The following is a 21,179-nucleotide window of genomic DNA, read 5'->3' on the forward strand; positions in this document are numbered from 1 at the left end:
GCGCTGGTTGCGGTACAAGCGGGAGTCGACCCCGCTCCGGCATTCTGCCCGGGGTATGGCAGCGGGTTTCTTCTCTGGAGCGGCGGTGTGGGAGCCGAGTGCTGCCGCCAACCCGCGGAGGCGGCGGCGGCGCTGGGCCACGCGGGGTGAGGAGGAGGACGCTGATGAAGTCCCCCCTGTGCTGGTCCTGAGCCACTTCTCCCGGCCGCCGTTCCTCAGCTTCGGCAGCCTGCGTGTCGGCGCCTCCCGCACGTGCCTCCTGGGCATCGACAACCCCAACGCAGAGGACACCGAGGTGGTCGTCGAGCGCTTCCCGGCTTCTGACAAGGGCTTCAGCATCGAACATCGCCGCTTTTTCGTGCAGGTACCGGGAGAGGCGCGGGGCCGCGGGGCTGAGGCAGGGAGAATTGTGGGCTGTGTGACATCCGAGAGCACCATGGCACGCTGCTGGGCGGTGGGGAGGGCCGAGGCCTGAGAGGTGTTACTGGTCTGCAGCGTTATTCTCCGCCGGAAGAGTCGCGCATCACCTGGCCGCGTCCAGCCACAGGATGGGTTGGGGTGGGTTTGGTAGTGAGTACCCTGAGAGCTGTCCCCTTGCTGTGGGCAGTGTTTGTGGGTGCTGTGCTTCTTGTTTCGCCTTCGCGTGAAAGCGGAAATGAAGGGGGAGCCTTAGGTGGTGGGATGAGACCTTCCGGGGCCGGGGGGGGGGGGGGGGGGGGCGCTGTCACAGGCACAGAGGGGCTTTTGGCAGGAAAGTGGTGGGGGAAAGATAAAGTAAATATTCTCTGGGAATGTGGTTTTAAAAACAGAGACAGAAGAGTGCGAGGTGTTCAAAAGTGATCCCTCAAAACGTCGAAGGTGATTTGTGTAGGAAAAAGGCTAAGGGAGCTTGTGGAGGAGATAGTGATTCACTCTTCTGCATGACAATAATATAATGGACAGCAAAGCAGGCTTAATCTAGGAATAAATATACAGTTGCCGAGGAAATATAAACCATGGCTAAGGCAATCAATGCTGGCATTTTTTTAAGGACAGTTTAGACAAAAAACTCTCCAGAGCCTTCGTGAGAGAAACTCTCTGGAGATCCTTTGCGTCAGTGTGCTTATGAAAACAGACTGGAGTCTCACTGTGAAGTGTTTGAATGATAAGTTCTTATAGCAATTAATGAATGCTAACCAGTGTTGACCGGCTTTACTGTATAAGCACATATTGAATTAGTTTATATGTTTTCGTTCAATACATCTGCCAGAGGAAGTGGAATTCCTAATTTGTATGCTCAAGAGATTGGTCGTTTTCAAACTCTCTTTTTGATTTTTATCTGAGGTACAAACATTCTTTGGTTTATGTGTTGATTTTGCAGGGATAGAGTTGATGTTCTTCTTGGTAGCCAGTACAGTGCTGTGTTCTGGCTTTAGTATGAGAATAATGCTGATAACGCACCAGTGTTATGGTTGTTGCTCAGCAGTGCTTACCCTGGTCAAGGACTTTGCAGTCTCTCATGCTCTGCCAGTGAGGAGGGGCACAAGAAGCCCAGAGGGAGCAGAGACAGGACACCTGACATGAACTAACCAGAGGGATATTCCATACCACAGCATGTCATGCCCAGTATAAAAACTGGGAGGAGCTGGCCAAGAAAGGGCAATTGCTGCCCCATTGTGGGCTGGGCATCAGTCAGTGGGTGATAAGCACTTGTATTGTCCATCATTTGTGTTTCTTGGGTTTTATTCTTCTTCCTGTTTTTTCCTATTATTACAGTTGTTATGTTTTACTTAAGTTATTAAGCTGTTCTTACCTCAACGTGTGGGTTTTACCTTTTTCTGATACTCCTCCCCATTCCATGGCTGGCGTGTGTGCATACTTTGTTGACTGCTGGGCTTAAACCATGACAGTCTGTCAATATTGAGACCAGCAGAGCACCATAGGTTACTCCTATGTAAAACCCATGTAACCATAGGTTACGTAATCTTTTCATAGATCATGCATAGCTCCATAGCTTCCTTGCTTATTTTCATCTTTATTCAATGAACTTAGGTGTCAAATCTCATCTTTGTGGGTTATTTAACTAAAAGAAATTTACACTTGTATTTAGATTCAGGTAAGATCCTAAAAATTAACCTGTCATTATTGGTCCAACTATAATTCTCACAAAATTACTTTAAAGGCCTTACATAGTTAGTATGTGCAAAAAGTTATTTCTTCTACTTACCTTTACTAAAATTTTGTCCTTTCTACTATGTTATATCTACATGTGTTCTTGCTTGTTTTCCTTTATTGTTTCATTAAGAGGTATGTGCCCTTTTATTAAGAAAACATTTTTGTTAGAGATTGCTTAAATTTATATGCTGGGGGAAAATCGACATTTAAAAATTGTTTATTTTTTCATGTTGTCAGAATATATGTTGCTCATCTATACTGCTTCTAATTTGATTCAATTACTTTATCTTTCTTACAGAAGTGTACTTAAGTACTAGATTTAGTTGTTTCTTTTTCTCCAATAGTCAGGACAAAAAGTCTTTGCTTCTGTAACATGGACACCTTTAGAAGAAGGAAAAGTCAGAGAACTGATAACTTTTGTTATTAATGGCATTGTAAAACATCAAGCTGTGCTCCTGGGTGTTGCTGAGCAGCCTCTGAAGAAAAAGGTGAGTGTGTGGAATTAGGACACACAATAAACATTACTTTGACATAGCTGACACAATACTGATTTTATTAGTAAAAAATTTAGTGAAGGAGAATTAAAATTTGATAAATGATGCTGTCGGTAGGAATAGCCATTGTCTTAATTGTTTTTCATCTGGGTTGGAAAGTAAATACTAGTGCATTGCAGTTTAGACAATAAAACTAAAACATGACCCAAAAAGCCTGAAAATAATTTGCAATGAGTTTTGGACTAGGTATTCTTTTTATAGTAGTTTTAGACTTTTAATACACTAGTCACCTTCATTTTTACACATGAAAGTATTTAGAAAGTCAGCATATTAACTTTCATTTGTGGTTCTTTTTCAGAGGAGTCTTTGGGATACTATAAAAAAGAAAAACTCTTTAGAAACATCTGCTTCAACAAAAGTTAAAAGTACTTCAAAAGTTAAAAATATTAATAAGACCTTTCGAGTATCTCAGAAAGTGGACAGACTTAGAAGCCCACTTCAGCCATGTGAAAATCAGAACATGGTGGAAAATAGTACATCCCCAGGAAATGACTCTCTTGTTGGCTCAGAAAATAAATTGCCTATATCTCCTATTGCACCAGTTCTAGAGGAACAACGTAATAATGCTTGCACACCACTTGCAATGAGAAGATCAACTACATTCTTGGATATTGCTGCCACTGTGAATAACGAGTTAATGCCTGAAAAGGACAGCTGTGATGTCAAGAAATCCGTTATTGATCACAATGAATTTGAAAATGCATGCAGTACTACTGGAGTAGCACAACTGTCAATTTCAAACAATGAAGTAATTCCTAATGGTGTGCTCCCAGCAGTTTGCACTCCAGAACACTCAGCATCCTTGCCTGTTCTATGTACAAGGAGGATTTTAAGTCCAGATTCTTTTGTAAATGACAGTTATCAAGTGGATATAGATATAATAGAACAGCCTGTTCCAATTCTGTCACCTGATCAATTTGTGAAAGACAGCTTGTCAGATAAGCAATTAAAGACTCCTATACTCAAAGCAGCTGTAATATCTTCTACTACAGAGACTTATGTTGTAAAGAAATTCCCTCCCTCAAAATGGAAAAAAAATGGAGATGTAGAAACAAAACCACATGCTCATATAGAACACAACTTAAATGAAGTCTTGGAGATGCATAATGTAGAATCAAAAGTATTTCAGTATGACAAGCCCAAAGAAAATCACAGCAGTTTTGCTTCTACAGAGGACCTTCAGACTCACAATTCTTTGAGAGAACAACCAAAAAAGCGCCCAGTTCTTTCTGCCACTGTCATAAAAAATAAGCCTGATGTTGAAGAAAAAAGAAGGGAAACCCACTGGCCTAAATCTAAAAAATGCCTTAATAAAGCAATAATGGGATGTGCTGATGTGTCTGTACATACAAAAGCAGAAATATTTAACCAACTTCCAGTGATAGGTCCCGTTTCACCTGAACATAAGTGTCACAATGACAAAGTAAATTTATTTCCTACTGGATCAATTTCTTTATGTCGTAAGAGGAAAAGTGACATGTATATAGAAAATAGTAAAGCTGCAGCTCCGGTGTATGTGGAAGAAGTGGAAAGAAAAAGAACCCTTATGTCTAGTGTGGACAATAAAATGCATACCACTGTAAGACCATCAGCCTCCAAACCTGCAAACCGAGAGAGAGTAGGGCAGAGGAAGAAAGCTGGTGAGCAGTTTTTCTTTCATTTACCACTTTTCGGAAAGATGCCTTTGATTATGGAATTTTTGTAGCAAACTTGAACTGTCTAGCAACAGTCAGGAATATTTCATATCTAGTAGAATCGTAGAATACCAGGTTGGAAGAGTTCTCTGGTTCAACCTTCCTAGGCAAAGCATGACCTCGACTAGATAGCCCAGCTTGCTGTCCAGCTGAATCTTAAAGGTGTCCAACACTGGGGAAATCCATCACTTCCCTGGGAGATTATTCCACTGGCTGATTATTCTCGTCGTGAAAAGATTTCTTCTTGTGTCCAGTCAATTTCGCCAGGAGTAGCTTGTGCCCATTACCCCTTTGTTTTCCATGTGACTCCTTGTAAAAAGGGAGTCTTAAGTTGTCTTTGTAGATACACTTTGAATACTGGAACATGATGATATTGTTTCCCCTGAGCCTTTTCATATCTCTGAAACTGGGACCTTTTCAGTTTGTTAGGTATTGTCTGGATTTTAAAAATTTGAAAGCCAATTTTGGTGATATGATTAGCTTAAAATTTACTTTACTGTTTTGCAAACCTTGCTAATGACAGTAACATGAAAAGTGTCTGACAGTCCTCAAGCAGAGTTCTTGTAATTTAAATTTACTAATAACTTACTGCACAAGATTTGTCATAGATACACTTGCTGTTGTGAATATTTGACTCCATTACTGTTGTCACGTTTTCAAATACGTAGTTCTCAAGTCTCATTCACTCTGCCTGCTTTTTACTGTCTAATAAGCTTATCAGCCTTGTGTAGATCCTTCTGTCTTTACAGTTTGCCAGTATTTTGTTGCTCGAAGATCAGTAGTTGACTTCTTCTATTCAATGTATTTTGAGTTTTCTCAACGCTCCATTCCCAAACATGCTCTGGAATGCAAAAAGAATGAGGGTCTGTAACTGAAAGATGCATTTAATTTGCAGAATCTTCACACAGGTCCTAACAGGAAAAATTTGTCATAGCTTTCAGATGAAAATAACATATGCTGCTTGCTTCAGTTCAAATTATCTGTTCTGTGATCTACGGCTTTGGGATATAAGGATTTGGGGCTTTCAGTAACGCCCTTTATTTCAGGCTTTCTAAGATAAGTCTACATAAAACAAGAACGTACTAACAGTGTTACACACGAACAGTGCTAGTGTGTAGCAGGAAGAGCTGTGTTACCTAACAGGTCATTTCTATTAGAGTTTGTATATTTCTATATCGATTAGAGTAAGGTTAGATGGACTGGACAAGGAAGTATTCTGTGAGCTCAAAATGACTTTGGCATCTCTTAATCCTAGTTGTGAAACATAGAAATGACAGCTTTGAGTTATGTTCTTATTGACATTTTTTTCTTGAGAAATACAACCTGTCATTCTTTTAATCGTACAAACATTGTCTCTAGGCTTCACAAAAAAACCCTCATATTTCACTACTAAAATTTAACTTTGAAAAGCCAATCAGTAATTTCATCCTTTTGAGATCCAGCTTTATTAAAAATTACCAGAATGTATTTAAAATTTATTAGAAGCGCAAGAGAGATTGGAATGACTACTTCACTTCTCCAGAAGTGAATGTTCTACTGCTTGAAGCTAAGCAGGAGGGTACAACTTATAAAAGCCCTCCTACTGCTAATGATACTTGTTAGCTAGTGCCTTGATGCCTAAGCTAACACAACCTGGGCTGCTCTGAAATGAGTATCAATGTAGTCATCTAACTATGGGAAGAGGTGAGTCAAGCCCTAAAATTCTTAGCTTTTAGCCCGTATGTTTAGAGAATACACTTTCACATGTTCTAATGAATGTTTTTACCAATTAGCTTAGTGTTTCTAGCCATATGATAATCAATTACGAATGGTGTATTTCATTAGTGTATGGAAAATCTGTGAAATGCAATAGTGCTTATTTATTCAAGTGTTTTTCCCTTTTATCTGTCATCAAACTGATTTCCTTAACTTTTTCCATCAACGCGAGATTATTGGTATTTTGCATGGGTTTATGGGGAATTACTCTAGTTCTGTGGTTTATAAATTATAAACTTTAATACATTAACTTTCATTGACATATTTGTTGTTGATATTTGTGTGTGAATGCTTATAGGTTCTTCACTTCAAAAAGCATCCAGAACTACCAACAGAATTAGTAATCCCATCCCTGGATTGGCTCAGTCTCGCCTGACGTTTGTGAAACCACTGAAAACAGGTAAGCTGGCTTCTGGCATTTAGTTAAACAGTATATACTGAACTGAACATCACAATTGTTGTACTGCTAGTGATTGGTAAGACCAACTGGTTAGAGCTGAGATGAAATAGAAGACTACAATGACTCAACATCTAGTAGAAAAATATATGTAGCCTTTCATGTTCCATTTTGACTACTCATAAGAAAAGTGGTTGCAACACATTGGCCAGCTGAAGGCATGTGTTACTTTCTTCCAGTTTTGCTTATAAATGTAAAAGCTACCTTTTTTACAAACATACACACAGAGAATATTCCCAGCTGACTGATGATTATCAGTGAAATGCCTCTGATATCTGATAACATTTTAATACAACAGAATACCTGAGAAAACCTTTTACTAAAAGAATGCTAATTTTACAGAGCTAATAATACTAATTTGATCTGATCAGAAAAATTTATCTATAAAATGGTTCTTCCTGGATGTAATCCAGCTCAACTTTTTTTGCCACAAGATGTGCATAGCAAATGGCCTGGGTTCTAGAAATCTTGTATTTGTTCTAGTGCTTTAGTAACTTAATTCATGTTTTGTGGCTGAAATTTATTTAGCAGTGGCTGATCTGAAGTTACTGACAATTCTAACAGTCTGCTTTTTTGTGCTATAGTGCTAAATGGAGTGTAAAATGTCAGTGCTTTCTACAATGAAATGTATATTGGTTATCAAACATTTAAAGAACTGCAGAGGGTTTTTCTTTTTTTTCTTTTTTCTTTTTTTTTTTTTTTTTTAAGTCATCCCTAGGCATCCAATGCCTTTTGCTGCTAAAAACATGTTTTATGATGAGCGTTGGAAGGAGAAGCAGCAGCGAGGTTTCACCTGGTGGTTAAATTTTGTACTTACCCCCGATGACTTCAATGTAAAAACAAACACCTCACAAGGTAAGGGTACAAAAATTTTCACTTTGTCTTTCAATGTGCGCAGCTTCCCTGGGCAACCCATTCCAGTGATGACATGGTTTAGTGTGAGATGTTCCTGCCCATGACAGGAGGGTTGCAACTAGATGATCTTAAGGTCCTTTCCAACCCGAACTATTCTATGATTCTGTGTTCTTGAACATTATATAACATACTTCATTAGCATTAGTGAGTAGTACTAACTTGTCACTTTAGTTTCTGTAACATTAAGCTCTAAGGTAAGAGCTTTTTGGTTTTTATTTTTTTATGTATCACCTGTGTTTCATTTTTCAGCATTTGACTTAATACAGTGATGATCATAATCCGAATGTTTGGTAATGTGTCTCAGTGCAGTTAAGCTAGAAAATATGGAATATGCTAAATCAAATGCAGTTCTTACACTGGACACAGTGCTGTCCATCCCAGCAGAATTTTATAACCATCTAACCCTTTTCAGAATCATATTTTCCTCTCACTTGCTCACACCAAGCACAGCATACTATATACCTGAATGTTCTGAAACAAGAAATACACAGTGAAACATGTGGCTGTGACACTCCTCGGTGTGTGTTGAGTGTCAAATCGCCACCTGCTGAAAAACATTATAGCTGTCACTTTATTAAAATGACAGTGTAATGTACTTTGACAATCTTAATCTTCAATCTAAAAAACTGAAGATGGTACAATTGATCTTAAAATTGCATTCCTAGCTCTACTTGCTTATGAAATAAACATTGTTATATTAAATATTTGACTAATATACGTGTAATGACAATATATGTTTAGTACAACAGCTGATAAGCTTCCTGAGGTATAAAATCATTAGTCAGAAGTAAGCTAGCAAAATGCAAATTTAGAGAGAAAAAAGTAAATAAGGTGGGAAAATCTACCTTTGAGATATAAATGCATACTTTTTGTGTGCTTTTTAAACAGTAAATGCAGCTGCTCTTATCTTGGGAGAAGAGAACCATCATAAAACCAGCGTGCCTAAAGCACCAACAAAAGATGAAGCATCTCTAAAAGCTTATATGGCTCATCGTAAGCTGAATAAGTTACGACGTGATGCTTGCCGTTTGTTTACATCTGAAACAATGGTTAAAGCTATTAAGAAGCTGGAAGTTGAAATTGAAAATAGACGTTTGCTAGTTCGTAGAGACAGACACCTCTGGAAAGACGTAGGTAAGAATACTAAAACTTTGCATCGTCTCTTTTCTTGTAAATAGATAAAGAGTATTTACAGACTAAGTTGATTTATTCTAAAATTGGTTGATAGAAATTTTTGCTATAATATGAAATGCTTGCTGGAGGTAATATTACATATACTGTCTTGCAGGAGAGAGGCAGAAAGTCGTTAACTGGCTTTTATCTTACAATCCTTTGTGGCTGCGTATAGGCCTGGAGGTAAGTGCAGTATTTATGGGATATAATTACATTTTAAAGACATCTAGCATTTTTTTAGTAGGAGATGTTTTGGGTTTCTTTGTATTTTCTGTTTTACTAAATGACATAAGTTTAATTTAGTTATAGCATATTTACATCTCTTAATACAACAGATTTGATTTTAAAAAGTGTTTAGCTTATTAAAAAGGAAAGTATTTAATCAAGGAAAATGGTAATTATCTCCCTGGCCAATAACACAAAAGCAGATTCCTATCAGTTTCACTCTTTACTAAACTGGAGAAAAATGTGGTTGTCTTAAAGAAGTTCCTGCTTGATTCCTGAGATGCAGATTATTGTACATGTTTTGAAATGAGACTATTTCTTCTGGACTTTCCTTTGGTTTTATCCTTCAGTTACTGATTTGAAAAACTGGTTGCTTTTTAGAGACTCTTTACTATTTAGTACTTCAGAATTTCAGTAATGTATGATGTTATTAAAAAACCCTACCTCACCTGTATTTGAGGTAATTTTTAATGGTTTTGCTTTTTTCCCCCCCCTCCTTTCATATTAGACTGTTTATGGAGAACTGATAGCTTTGGAGAGCAATAGTGATGTTATGGGTTTAGCAATATTTATCCTTAATCGCTTGCTTTGGAACCCTGACATTGCAGCTGAATACAGACATCCCACTGTGCCTCACCTTTACAGAGAAGGTAAGTACTATTTCCCAAAATTAGGTTATTTTTAGCACTTAATTTTTAAACTGTCACTTAATGGGTTCTGCCTTTTTAGGTCATGAAGAAGCTTTGTCAAAATTCACGCTAAAAAAATTGCTGCTATTAGTTTGCTTTCTGGATTGTGCCAAACAGTCCAGAATCATTGACCATGATCCTTGCCTCTTTTGTAAGGATGCAGAGTTCAAGGTAAGAGACTTGTGATTTGCTGTCTCCCTCCAACATTGTCATAAGATTCAACAAAGAATTCATTTGTATTTTTTAATCTGTGTACTTTTCTTTAACAAGTCTTGTCTGTTCATCCATTTGTACAAGCTTTCTCAATACACCATCTCATCGTCATGTAAAGGAAATGCCAAGAAAATTGAGGTGTTGGTCTTGTAGGAAGGACTTTGTCTTCTTGTGTTATCAGGTTTCCCTCTCTAAAGTTAAGCTTCTGCATTATATTGAAATATCACTCTAGCATGCTGCAGCTGATCTTAAACTGCAAGTCAGATTGATAGGATTTTCTGTTGGGTTTTTTTTTCCTGTTACTTTGTTGTGATAAGAAGGCTATGCAACATCTGTTGTACAAAGGTTTTGATTAACAAGTATGTTCAAATAAAATCACTTTTCTTGGGCTTGTAATATATTGACAAGCAGACTGAGAAAAACGTATTCCTGAATTTGGTGATGTTTTCAATGACATGGTAGCCAGGTATGATGAAAATTAAAGCGTGTGAACTAGCTCAAAATAAATGAAACCAAAATAATTTATCATTTTAAGTATTAGGCAAGGAAACATTGAGTCCAATTTGGGAGACAAGGGATGAAAATTGTATTCTGCTTGATGAATATGGTAGTTTAAGATTATCTTCCCTTTTAATTTTTTTTTTTCAATTTCTTCTAGGCTAGCAAAGACCTTCTGCTTGCATTTTCTCGGGACTTCCTGAGTGGTGAAGGTGACCTTTCCCGCCATCTTGGTTTCTTAGGACTACCCGTCAGACATATCCAAACTCCACTCGATGAATTTGATTTTGCTGTAACAAATCTGGCTGTGGACTTACAATGTGGCATTCGTCTTGTGTACGTTGATACAGAATTACTTTGAAGTATTTATTTTCTTTTATATGACACTTAATATGATCATTAAACTGTGAAATTCCCTTTTTAGGAGAACAATGGAACTTCTCACCAAAAACTGGGATCTTTCAAAACAATTGAGAGTTCCTGCAATAAGTCGCCTACAGAAGATGCATAATGTTGACATTGTTCTTAATGTCCTAAAAGAGAAAGGAATTCACTTGAAAGATGAAAGTGGTAAGGCCTAGAAAGCAGGATTACTCTAAGTGCATTGGAGTAGTGCACACTTTAATTACCTGTTTTATTTAACAGGTGCTTCAATTGGCTCCAGGGATATTGTGGATAGACACAGAGAACGAACGTTGGCACTCTTGTGGAAAATTGTTTTTGCCTTCCAGGTACTATTCAATTACTTAGGCTGGTGTTTTTACTTGTAACAAACAAACAAATTTTCAGGAATATTTATTGTCAATGAAAGCCTGTGAAATTTAAGTCCAGACAGAAATGATCTCTTTTGAAGTGCCATGCAAACTTTACCTAATCAACTAACTGTGGCCTAACAATACAGATTCAGTAACATTTTAACTGTGCTTTTTCTTATATACATTCATACAAGTTTTTGGAAAACTTTTAGTTTGTGCTGTACGCCAACAGGATTGATATTGATAGAGGAAAGTAAAATAACTTTGGTCTCAAAATGGTAAGTAAGAGTAAAATGGTTAGTAAGAGCTGGTAAGCTCTTACTCCAAAACAGCCTTTTTAGTTAGTAAGAGCTTACCAAGCTGTTTTGGAGTTGCACTGATAGGCAATTATAAAGTAAGCTCTGAAGCTATAGCTCTTCTAGGTTTTTTTTTGTTTGCCTGAAAGTCAATTTGAAGAAACATTCTTGAAACAAGAACAAAAATTTCTTGGGCATTCCTGCAATGGTATTTCAAAGCCAGTGTTAAAAAAAAAAATTGTAGAGGAAGCAAAATAGTTTCTTGAGACTGTTTTTAGAGTTAACTTGAGTTCAGTAGTCTTTTGAAAATATGTATCCAGCCAATAAATCCAGAAGGAACTTAAAGTATGAAAGATAAAATAATTTACCAGTTGAGTGGAAATTGACCACTAAGTAGCTGGGAATATAAGTACAGTTAACTATATCTAAAGCGAGAATTTCAAAGACTATAGCCACAGAGCTGTGAGGCAGAAGAACATAATAAAAATCAAATGTAACTATCTTCTTAACTACTGTTATAGTATTGAGAAGTTACCTTCATTCAGCTGGTTCTCCTGATGCACATGTCACAGTTCCATTGCTTTTGATTGAAGAAAAAATTACAGGGAGCAGGGACTTTGTCCAAGCCCTGTGGATATGCTACTGGTTCTCCAAATCTCACATCATCACGCCAGCTCAAGTCCTCTTGGAATCCCGTAAATGATGACTGGTGGTACCTGGACTCCATAGAAATGCAAATGAGACTCTGAAACTCTTTTTTTCCTCTGAAAAGATGGTGAAATTACACAGATTTCAGGGAATTTCCCTATTTTCCCCAACTATAATAACTGTTTTGCACAGGATAGTGAAAATGTGGTATAGGTTCTTTAATTTAAAGCAGTTGGTAATGGACGCCGCCATCTATGCTGTAAAGTCCCAGTTGTAGACTACTGATCAGTGTGGCAGGTACCACTAAGTAGTGAGAGTAGGCTCTCTTTAAAATGCCGTATTTAAAGCCTCTGTATCCAGCTGGAATAATGCATAATGTATCGGACTGTTGGTGACATAAAATCTTTTTTTTTTTTTTTTCCTAATAGGTGGATGTATTTCTTAATGTAGAACATTTAAAAGAAGAAATTGAATTTTTAAGGAATACACACAAGAGGAAAACACGATTGATTGCTCTCAAAACTTCTCCAAATTCTTGTAGAGTACAAGAAGATAATAATAGTAATTTCTCACCTCAAAGTTACAGTGAAAATGTAAAGCTGCTGATGGCATGGGTTAATGCTGTTTGTGGATTTTACAATATCAAGGTAAATAGTTTTATGCATTTTTTGGCAAATGCATCCTTTGTTGTCATAAGAATGGTTATTTCTTATACAGCAGAATTCTTCCAACTATCAAATACATAATATTCAATTTTAGTCAGTCTTAAATACCCTTCTGGACTTTTTAATCCAGTTTGAAATAACTATCTTTATGTGGGTTTAGCTGCAGCTTTCTTTTTAACCAAGTTTGAGCAAAAGGATCTCCCAGTTAGTGTTATGCATAAAAGTGCCTTTTAAAAATTGAACATTTTTTTCTGGAATATGCTGAATTGTTTTGGGGTGAGGGTTTGGTGTTTGCTATTTTTGGGGGTTTTTTTCGTCGTCGTTGTTGTTGTTTAATGAGCATTCATTCTAAAAATATTTTTGCATAAATATCTTATGTTTATAGGAACTGTGAGAATTAAATGTGAGAATTAATGTTTGGCGTAAGGGGAATTCCTCTCCTTAAATAACAAATATTCAAGGAACTTGTATCTTATTGTATTTTATTTAACAGGTGGAAAATTTCACAGTGTGTTTCTCAGATGGTAGAGTATTATGTCATTTGATTCATCATTATCATCCATGTTATGTGCCTTTGGAAGCTGTGTGCCACCGTACAACCCAAACAGTAGAATGCTCAAGAACTCGTACAGTGGGACTAAATTCTTCTCCGTCATCCTCTTCAGACTCTGATACCTCTCTAAATGTTATAGAAGGAATGTTTGACCAAAGTGAGTTTTTTTGATGTATAGAAGTTCATTTTAAGCCTGTTTCTTTTATACACAGTTTGGTTTCACGAATATTTTCTGTTTGCAAAGCTGTAACTGCCTCAGTCCTATACAAGGAACTCTTGGACAATGAAAGGAAAAACTTCCAGCTGATCAATGCTGCAGTATCTGACCTAGGTGGAATACCAGCAATGATTCATCACTCAGACATGTCAAATACAATTCCTGATGAGAAGGTAAAATGCCTTTAAAGTTGATGTTGACGTGGTCTGCTTTCTTGTGAACATGTCCTCCTCTTCTGTATAGCCCTTAACTTGCTGTGTTCTGTGTTTATGTAGGTTGTTATTACCTACCTGTCATTTCTGTGTTCGCGGCTTCTAGAACTTCGTCAAGAAATTCGAGCTGCACGATTAATTCAGTCTGCTTGGAGGAATTACAGGCTGAAAAAGGAACTGAAACTTTCTCAGGTACTCTTTGCCTGTGCAATATTGCGCAACTTCTACTTTGAGAAATGCAAAATAAAGAATATAAATTCACTGTTTGGAGGATGCATGTTTATTAGAATGCTATTGGCATTTAAATTAATGAGTACCATTTTTATTATCAAAGTATACAGCCTTGGTGGTGTAATCTACTAAAACACACTTTTTCTTAAGACTATTCTCAAGTAATTACATTTGGTCTAAAGGCTACTGTTCTTTCTTTTTTGTGCTGATTACAGCATGTCACCCCTTAAGTCCTTTCCCAATATTTCAAATAGAAAATAGTTGCACTGCTTCCTTAAAACAAAAAGAGAGTAGCTTATTTTTAATTCCTATTGAAATCTACAAGATGAAAAGAGTAATGAAACTTCTGGATAGATCTACTATTTTTTTCAGGAGCTAAACTTTACCAGTCTTTTGACTCACACAAGTGACAAGGTATTTTGATTCTTGCTTTTCTGGTAGTTATACCAGATCTTGTGATGGTTTTAAAACTATGACACCATTAAGGTTGATAAATGCCCCCACTGTGTCTAAGATGTATGTTATTTGAGGTTGAAATAGTGTACAAGTGAAGTATTCTAAGAATCTGTAGTGTAGAAGGGGCAGATGTTTCATTTATGTAGGTTTTTTCAGCTCCAGGTTTTTTACTCTTATAAAAGCTGCACAACCTTAGTGATGATAATATATTCCCTTTCTGTTTTAAAATAACTACTAGTAAAGATGCTGGGAGGGGAACAGGGAATCAAAACCCCTAAGCATTGCAGGCTTTTTTAATTTAATTTTACAATGTGCACATATTACTTTGCCCTGTGGTAGGATAAGCTAGTAGGAAGGTTCTGACAAGGTGGGCTGATGATGTGTTATGTTAGTTGCTTTTTCCTTTTACTTTGTACTTACATCAGTTTGTTGTTACAGTGTGGGTAACTCTGGGTTACAATAAAAACACTGGTTGGTGTATGCAAACAAAACTCTGGGCTAGATGGACATGAGCTGGTATGACTATCTTTATACTCATATTTAAATATAGCTGGAAGGCATTCTGGTGTGCTTCATTTGTAAGGGTATCTTAAACTCTTATGAATAAAAATTAAAATTGAGGCTTGAAAATGGGCTCCTTAGCAGTGTTTAAAAGCTGAGTATAAAAGAGAAAGAACTGTGAAGGTGGGAGGCTATAAATTTAAGTGATACCACCCTTTTACAAGGAACTCTGTGTTGAAATAAATGTTCTATCTCAGGAAGTTCTTTTACTAAAGAAAAGCTGTGGTGTCTACAAGCCTAATTTTTATGAGACTGCTTTAGATAGTTATTTTAATACATAAAAATTTGGGTGCAAATTCCAACCCTAATTGTTCAGTGGATCATTCACTCTTTGTAGGAAAGAGACAGAGCTGCTCGGATAATTCAGAAATCTGCAATGAACTTCTTGTCTTGTCGACGCTTCCTGAGGAGAGTGAATGCAGCAGTTTTCATTCAGAAGCACTGGAGAAGATACTTAGCCAGGATGATTATTTTAAATCTAAAAAAGGCAAAACTGGAGGAAGCCAGAAGTAGATCTGCCACAGTCATTCAGGTAATATAAGATTACACAGCAAGAAAATCCTCTGAAACCTGTAAGGAACTGGCTTCCTCAGGGCCGTTTGTTCTGCTTGCAGCAACTGGTGTCTTCATGAAATGTAGCATTACTCTACCCAACCCTTGCCTTTGAGATGTTTTGGTAGCTTTTTCTCTTCGAACAAAAATGGCAATGTGCTATTAAATCAACAATTCTTCCTTCTCAGTGAATACTCTCGGTATACTGTAAACATTAAAGCCACTGGGTCTTAAGCCAGTCAGTGTAAGGAGTGATCAGATTGTGTTGGTTTGCTTCTTTATAGATGATGAACATTACCTAAAGAAGCTTTAAAAAAATTACTCTTGTGGTGTTATGCCACTTGCAGTGGGCAAGTTCAGAATGGCAGTCAATAGTTACATTAGTTACCAGTTGTTAGTTGGGCTGTTAATTCTGTTTCTTAAGATACTTACCCACTATTGTCCAAAGATAGATACTACATTCTTAAGACTTCTTGTAGTGGAAACTAAAGAATTGCAGATTTATCAAAAAGTAAAAAAGGGAATCTTTTGTTGCCAGAGAAGATTTGTCTTTTTTGCAGAATTTAAAATGCTTAAAAAAAGCAATAATTCAAGCATTTGGCTTTTGGGTTTTGTTTGGGTTTATGTTGATATCTGGGTTTATCTTACTAGAGATTAAGTAACAATAAAGAAATCTTTAAGAGTCTGAGGTTGGTAGTCCTCAAATTTAGGTTTAACTTGAGATTCCATGAAGAAAATACTACATTTTCTATTTTTTCTTGCAGGCTAATTGGAGAAAATACTCTGCTAGGAAAAGATATTTACGGCTAAGGCACTATGTTATTTTTGTTCAAGCAAGGATAAGGATGGTCAAGTCTGTTGCCACATATAAGCGAATTCTTTGGGCTACTGTTACAATTCAGAGTCATGTGCGTGCATCCAAGTTGGCCAAAAAAGATCGGCAGAGATATGAAATACTGAAGTCTTCAGCACTTACTATCCAGTCTGCATTCAGAAGATGGAAAAAGTACAAAATTCAACAGAAAATTGAAGCTACGTTAGTTCTTCAGGCTTATTTCCGAAAATGGCAATGTTCAAAACTGGCTAAAAGAAAGAAGGCTGCCCTTGTCATACAGTCTTGGTATAGGATGCACAGAGATTTGAAGCAGTATCAACATATTAAGCAATGTGCTATCAATATTCAGGCTTGGTACAGGTGTCAGCTGGCTAGACGAATTTACCAGGAACACAGGGCAAAAATAGTGACAATTCAGCAGTATTACAGATCTTATAAACTAGGAAAAGTTGAAAGAGAGCACTATTTGAAAAAGCGTGCAGCAGTGATAGTTCTCCAGGCTGCTTTTAGAGGTATGAAGGCACGTAAACTATACAGACAAACAAAAGCAGTTTGTGTTATTCAATCGCTGTGGAGAGTGAGAAAAGAGAAACTAAGGTTTTTACAACTAAAAAAATCAGTTACTACATTGCAGTCACATGTGAGAAAATACCAACAAGTAAAAAGATACAAAAAGATTAAAAATGCTGCTTTTGTAATTCAAACTTGGTATAAGGCACAGGTCAGCTCTAAAAAGGCAGCTGCGGATTTCCAGAGGATGCGCCTGGCTGCTCTTGTCCTGCAGTCAGCCTACAGAGGAATGAAAGCTAGGATAGAGGCTCGCATATTAAGAGCTGTAGTAAAAATTCAGTCAAGTTACCGTGCTTACGTTGCCCAGAAGAGATTCAAAAACCTGAAAGATGCAACGGTGAAAATTCAAGCGTTTGTAAAGATGAGGCAAGCACATAAGCGATATTGTGCATTAAGGGAGGCAGCGCTTTGTGTCCAGCGAAAGTATCGATCTCAAAAATATGCTTTTCAACTTAAAGAAGATTACAGGAAATTGAAGGGAGCTTGCATAAGAATTCAAGCTGCAGTTCGAGGCTATATTGTCAGGAAAGAAATACAAAGGTGGAGGGAGACTGCCATATTTCTCCAGGCATGCTACAGAATGAGAAGGGACAGGCGACGTTATTTAAGCATCTACAGTGCTGCTCTTGTCATTCAAAAACATTATCGTGCATACAAAAAGCAACTGTGTCAGAGGCAGGAGTTCTTGCAAGTTAAAAGAGCAGCTGTGTGCTTACAGGCAGCCTACAGGGGTTATAAAGCACGCAAAATGCTTAAACTTGAATATAGAGCTGCTGTTAAAATTCAGGCTGCTTTTAGAGCTCATGCTGCAAGAATGAAATATAAGGCAATGGTTCAGGCCTCTGTTGTGATTCAGAGATGGTACAGAACTTACAAGACTGGTAACAGGCAAAGACTGAACTTCTTAATGACAAGAGCATCAGTGCTTTCTTTACAAGCAGCTTTTCGTGGCTGGAAGGTACGAAAGCAGATTCGAAAACAGCATGTTGCTGCCACTAAGATACAGTCTGCCTTCAGAAGATTTATAGCTCTGAAAAAGTTCAGGCTTATGAGCCATGCTGTGCTAACTATCCAAAAGCATTACAGAGCCAGTGTTGTAGGCCAGAAACAACGGCAAGAATACATTCAACTGCGTAACTCTGTAGTGCTTCTGCAGGCAATATGGAGGGGAAAAACTGTGAGAAAAACAATTCAAAAGAAACATGATCTTGCAACAATTATTCAGTCCTATTACAGAATGCATATAAATCAACTAAAATATAAGAAACTGAGACAAGCCACTCTAGTGATTCAGAAATACTTCAGAGCTTACTGTATGAAAAAAGCCCAGCGTGCAGCTTATCTAAAAACAAAGGCAGCTGTGTTAGTCTTGCAGTCTGTTTACCGTGGGATGACTGTGAGGAAAAGGTTGAACAAACTCAACAAAGCTGCTATAACTATACAAGCTGCCTTCAAATCTTACCTGGTCAAAAAGGACTATGAAAGACTTAGATCTGCAGCTATAGCAGTTCAAAGGCATTATCGTGCAATTATTCATGCTAAATGTCAAAAGCAGAATTATTTGTCTTTAAAAAAAGCCACAATCAAAATGCAGGCAATTTATAGAGGCGTAAGGGTTAGAAGACAAGTTCAGCGTATGCATCAAGCAGCTATTTATATTCAAGCCATGTTTAAGATGCATCGCGCGAGCATAAAATATCAGGCAATAAGAATGGCAGCAACTGTAATTCAGCGACAATATAGAGCATTTTGTCTAGGCCAAGTACAACGGAAAAAGTACTTGGAACTAAGGAAGTCTATCATTATCCTTCAGGCTGCCTGTAGGGGCATGAAGGTCCGACAAGACTTAAAAGCTATGCATCAGTCAGCAGCAGTAATACAGTCTTATTATCGAATGCACAAACAGCAGCAGGATTTCAGAAAGTTGTTGCTGGCAACCAGGCAGATTCAGCAGTGGTACCGTGCCTGCAAGGAGCGCAATACACAAGTTCACAACTATATGACTATGAAAAGGGCTACACTTTGTATCCAGGCTGCGTTCCGTGGTATGAAAACAAGGAGACTCATAAGAAGTATGAATGAATCGGCTGTGATTATTCAAAGAAGTGTTAGAACTTTTCTCAAAAGAAAACATTATCTTTCCATTAAGAAAGCTGTTACTGTAATTCAAAGAAGATACAGAGCAGCAAAACTGTCAAAAATTCAACATAAAAAATATCTTTCTTGCCTTAAAGCTGCTGTAATCCTACAGTCTGCATATAGAGGTTTTGTGGTGAGAAAAAAATTGCAGCAGATGCATCAAGCTGCTACAGTTATCCAAGCAAGATTAAGAATGCGTAAAATTTACATTTCTTACCAAGCTGTCAGGCTTGCTTCAGTAATCATACAGCAGCGTTACCGTGCTTACAGGAAAGGGAAGCGTGTGAGAGAAAGGTATTTAAAACTGTACAATTCTGTTTTAGTTCTTCAGGCTGCCTACAGAGGTATGAAAACAAGACACTTCTTAAAGAAAAGACATGAGGCAGCACTTACAATACAGAGAAACTACCGAATGTATAGGCAGTACTGCCATTACAGAAAAGTTCAATGGGCAGCCCAGCTAATACAGGAGAGGTACAGAGCCAATAAACTAAAGAAAATTGCAGTACAACATTACTGTTCATTAAAGAAAGCAGCAACTTGTATTCAGAAAGCTTTTCGAGACATGCAAGCAAGAAGGCACCATCAAGAAATGCACCGTGCTGCTGTTGTTATTCAGAAATATTTTAAAGCTTTTAGAGAACGTCGGAGATATGTCTCTGTTAAAGCAGCTATTCTTGTCTTTCAGAGAAGATACAGAGCTTTAATTCTGTCAAGACAGCATACTTTGGAGTATCTTTCTCTTCGCAGAGCAACTCTTCATATACAAGCTGTGTACAGAGGTATTAGGGTGCGGAAGAGGATTGAGCAGATGCATTTAGCTGCTAGTACAATACAGTCGGCCTACAGAATGCACAGAAATAGGAGGTCCTATCAAATTATGAGAATTGCAGCTATTGTTATACAGAGCTACTATCGATCCTACATCAACGGAAAGAATCAACGGAAGAAATATCTGACAATGAAGAATTCTGCTCTTGTTATTCAGGCATCATATAGAGGCATGAAGGAACGACAGAAACTGAAAATCATGCATGGTTCAGCCACTGTAATACAGTCTAGTTATCGTATGTACATACAACATAGATATTACAAACAGTTGTGCTGGGCTGTCAGAGTTATACAGCAAAGATTCAGAGCCAAAATGGCAAAAGAAGTTGACCTGAAAAACTATGCAAATATAAAGGCTGTCATTTGCCTGCAATCCTCTTTTCATGCTAAAAAAGCTAGGCAGCTGTATGAAACTGATGTTACTGTAGTGTGGTTACAATCATTCTTAAAAATGCATGTAGAGAGGAGGCATTTGCTTGAAAAGAAAGCAGCCACAATAATGATCCAGTGTATGTTCCGATGCCAAAGAGCAAGGACTCGCTATAAATTGATTCGAAGTTCAGCAGTTGCTATTCAGAGATGGTACAGAGCATGTCACAGGGCTCGTTTACAGAAAGCAGAGTATTCTGCTCAAAGACAAGCAATAGTAATCATTCAGTCTGCCTTCCGTAGTATGAAAGCAAGAAAAATAGCACGACAAGTACGAGCTGCAAGAAAGATTCAGTCTTTTCTTCAGATGGCTGTGCAGCGTAGAAAATTTATTCAACTTAGAACAGCAGCTATTACGTTACAAGCCTATTACTTAATGCATAAATATAAATCACAGTATGCAAGCTATAAAAAAGCAGCAGTTGTCCTACAGCGATGCTACCGATCCTACTTGATTGTGAAATCTGAAAGAACAACTTACTTACAAACCCGGAGGAGCATTATAATTGTACAGGCTGGAGTCAGAGGATTCATTGAAAAAAAGAGGTTTCAGAAAATGAAAGAAAGCACAATAAAGATTCAGGTACTTTTCAAAGTTGTAGTAGTGGGGTTGGGTGTAGGTTTTCCTTTTTTTGTGTATGCTCAGTATGGGATTTTGTTGTTGGGTTATTTTTAAGATTGCTGCTCTTGCAGTGAGTGTTTTGATTTGTTTGTTTGGGGGGGGGTGTTGGTGGGTGTGTGTTTGTTTCTTGTTTTTCTCCTGTATTTGCTTCTTCACAATGTTATTTTTGCAAACATTAGTGGAGCATTTGTGGTATTTCTCTGAATGAGTTTCACATGCTTTAGAAAACATCTTCTACATGTGGGAAATGAGATATTTGTAATGGTGTAGAGATGGGAAT

General features: G+C 37.6%; 1 protein-coding gene across 1 annotated transcript in view; it reads left to right on the forward strand.

Moving 5' to 3' along the window:
• Positions 1-55: 55 nt before the first annotated feature.
• The window catches only part of ASPM (assembly factor for spindle microtubules), a gene marked incomplete at both ends in the record, with an annotated part of 31,416 nt that continues 10,292 nt past the window's right edge, over positions 56-21,179 (forward strand). The window contains 18 exons of the mRNA XM_080623448.1: positions 56-364; positions 2,499-2,642; positions 3,007-4,348; positions 6,456-6,557; positions 7,323-7,469; positions 8,418-8,663; positions 8,818-8,885; positions 9,436-9,577; positions 9,657-9,787; positions 10,488-10,663; positions 10,752-10,897; positions 10,973-11,058; positions 12,455-12,673; positions 13,185-13,401; positions 13,489-13,634; positions 13,737-13,865; positions 15,259-15,453; positions 16,238-20,893. Of these exons, the coding sequence (XP_080479574.1) occupies positions 56-364; positions 2,499-2,642; positions 3,007-4,348; positions 6,456-6,557; positions 7,323-7,469; positions 8,418-8,663; positions 8,818-8,885; positions 9,436-9,577; positions 9,657-9,787; positions 10,488-10,663; positions 10,752-10,897; positions 10,973-11,058; positions 12,455-12,673; positions 13,185-13,401; positions 13,489-13,634; positions 13,737-13,865; positions 15,259-15,453; positions 16,238-20,893 (8,601 nt within the window). The remainder of the gene's footprint in view (positions 365-2,498; positions 2,643-3,006; positions 4,349-6,455; positions 6,558-7,322; positions 7,470-8,417; positions 8,664-8,817; positions 8,886-9,435; positions 9,578-9,656; positions 9,788-10,487; positions 10,664-10,751; positions 10,898-10,972; positions 11,059-12,454; positions 12,674-13,184; positions 13,402-13,488; positions 13,635-13,736; positions 13,866-15,258; positions 15,454-16,237; positions 20,894-21,179) is intronic.

This window comes from Psittacula echo, assembly GCF_963264785.1.
Source record: "Psittacula echo genome assembly, chromosome: 7".
Classification (NCBI taxonomy): Eukaryota; Metazoa; Chordata; class Aves; order Psittaciformes; family Psittacidae; genus Psittacula; species Psittacula echo.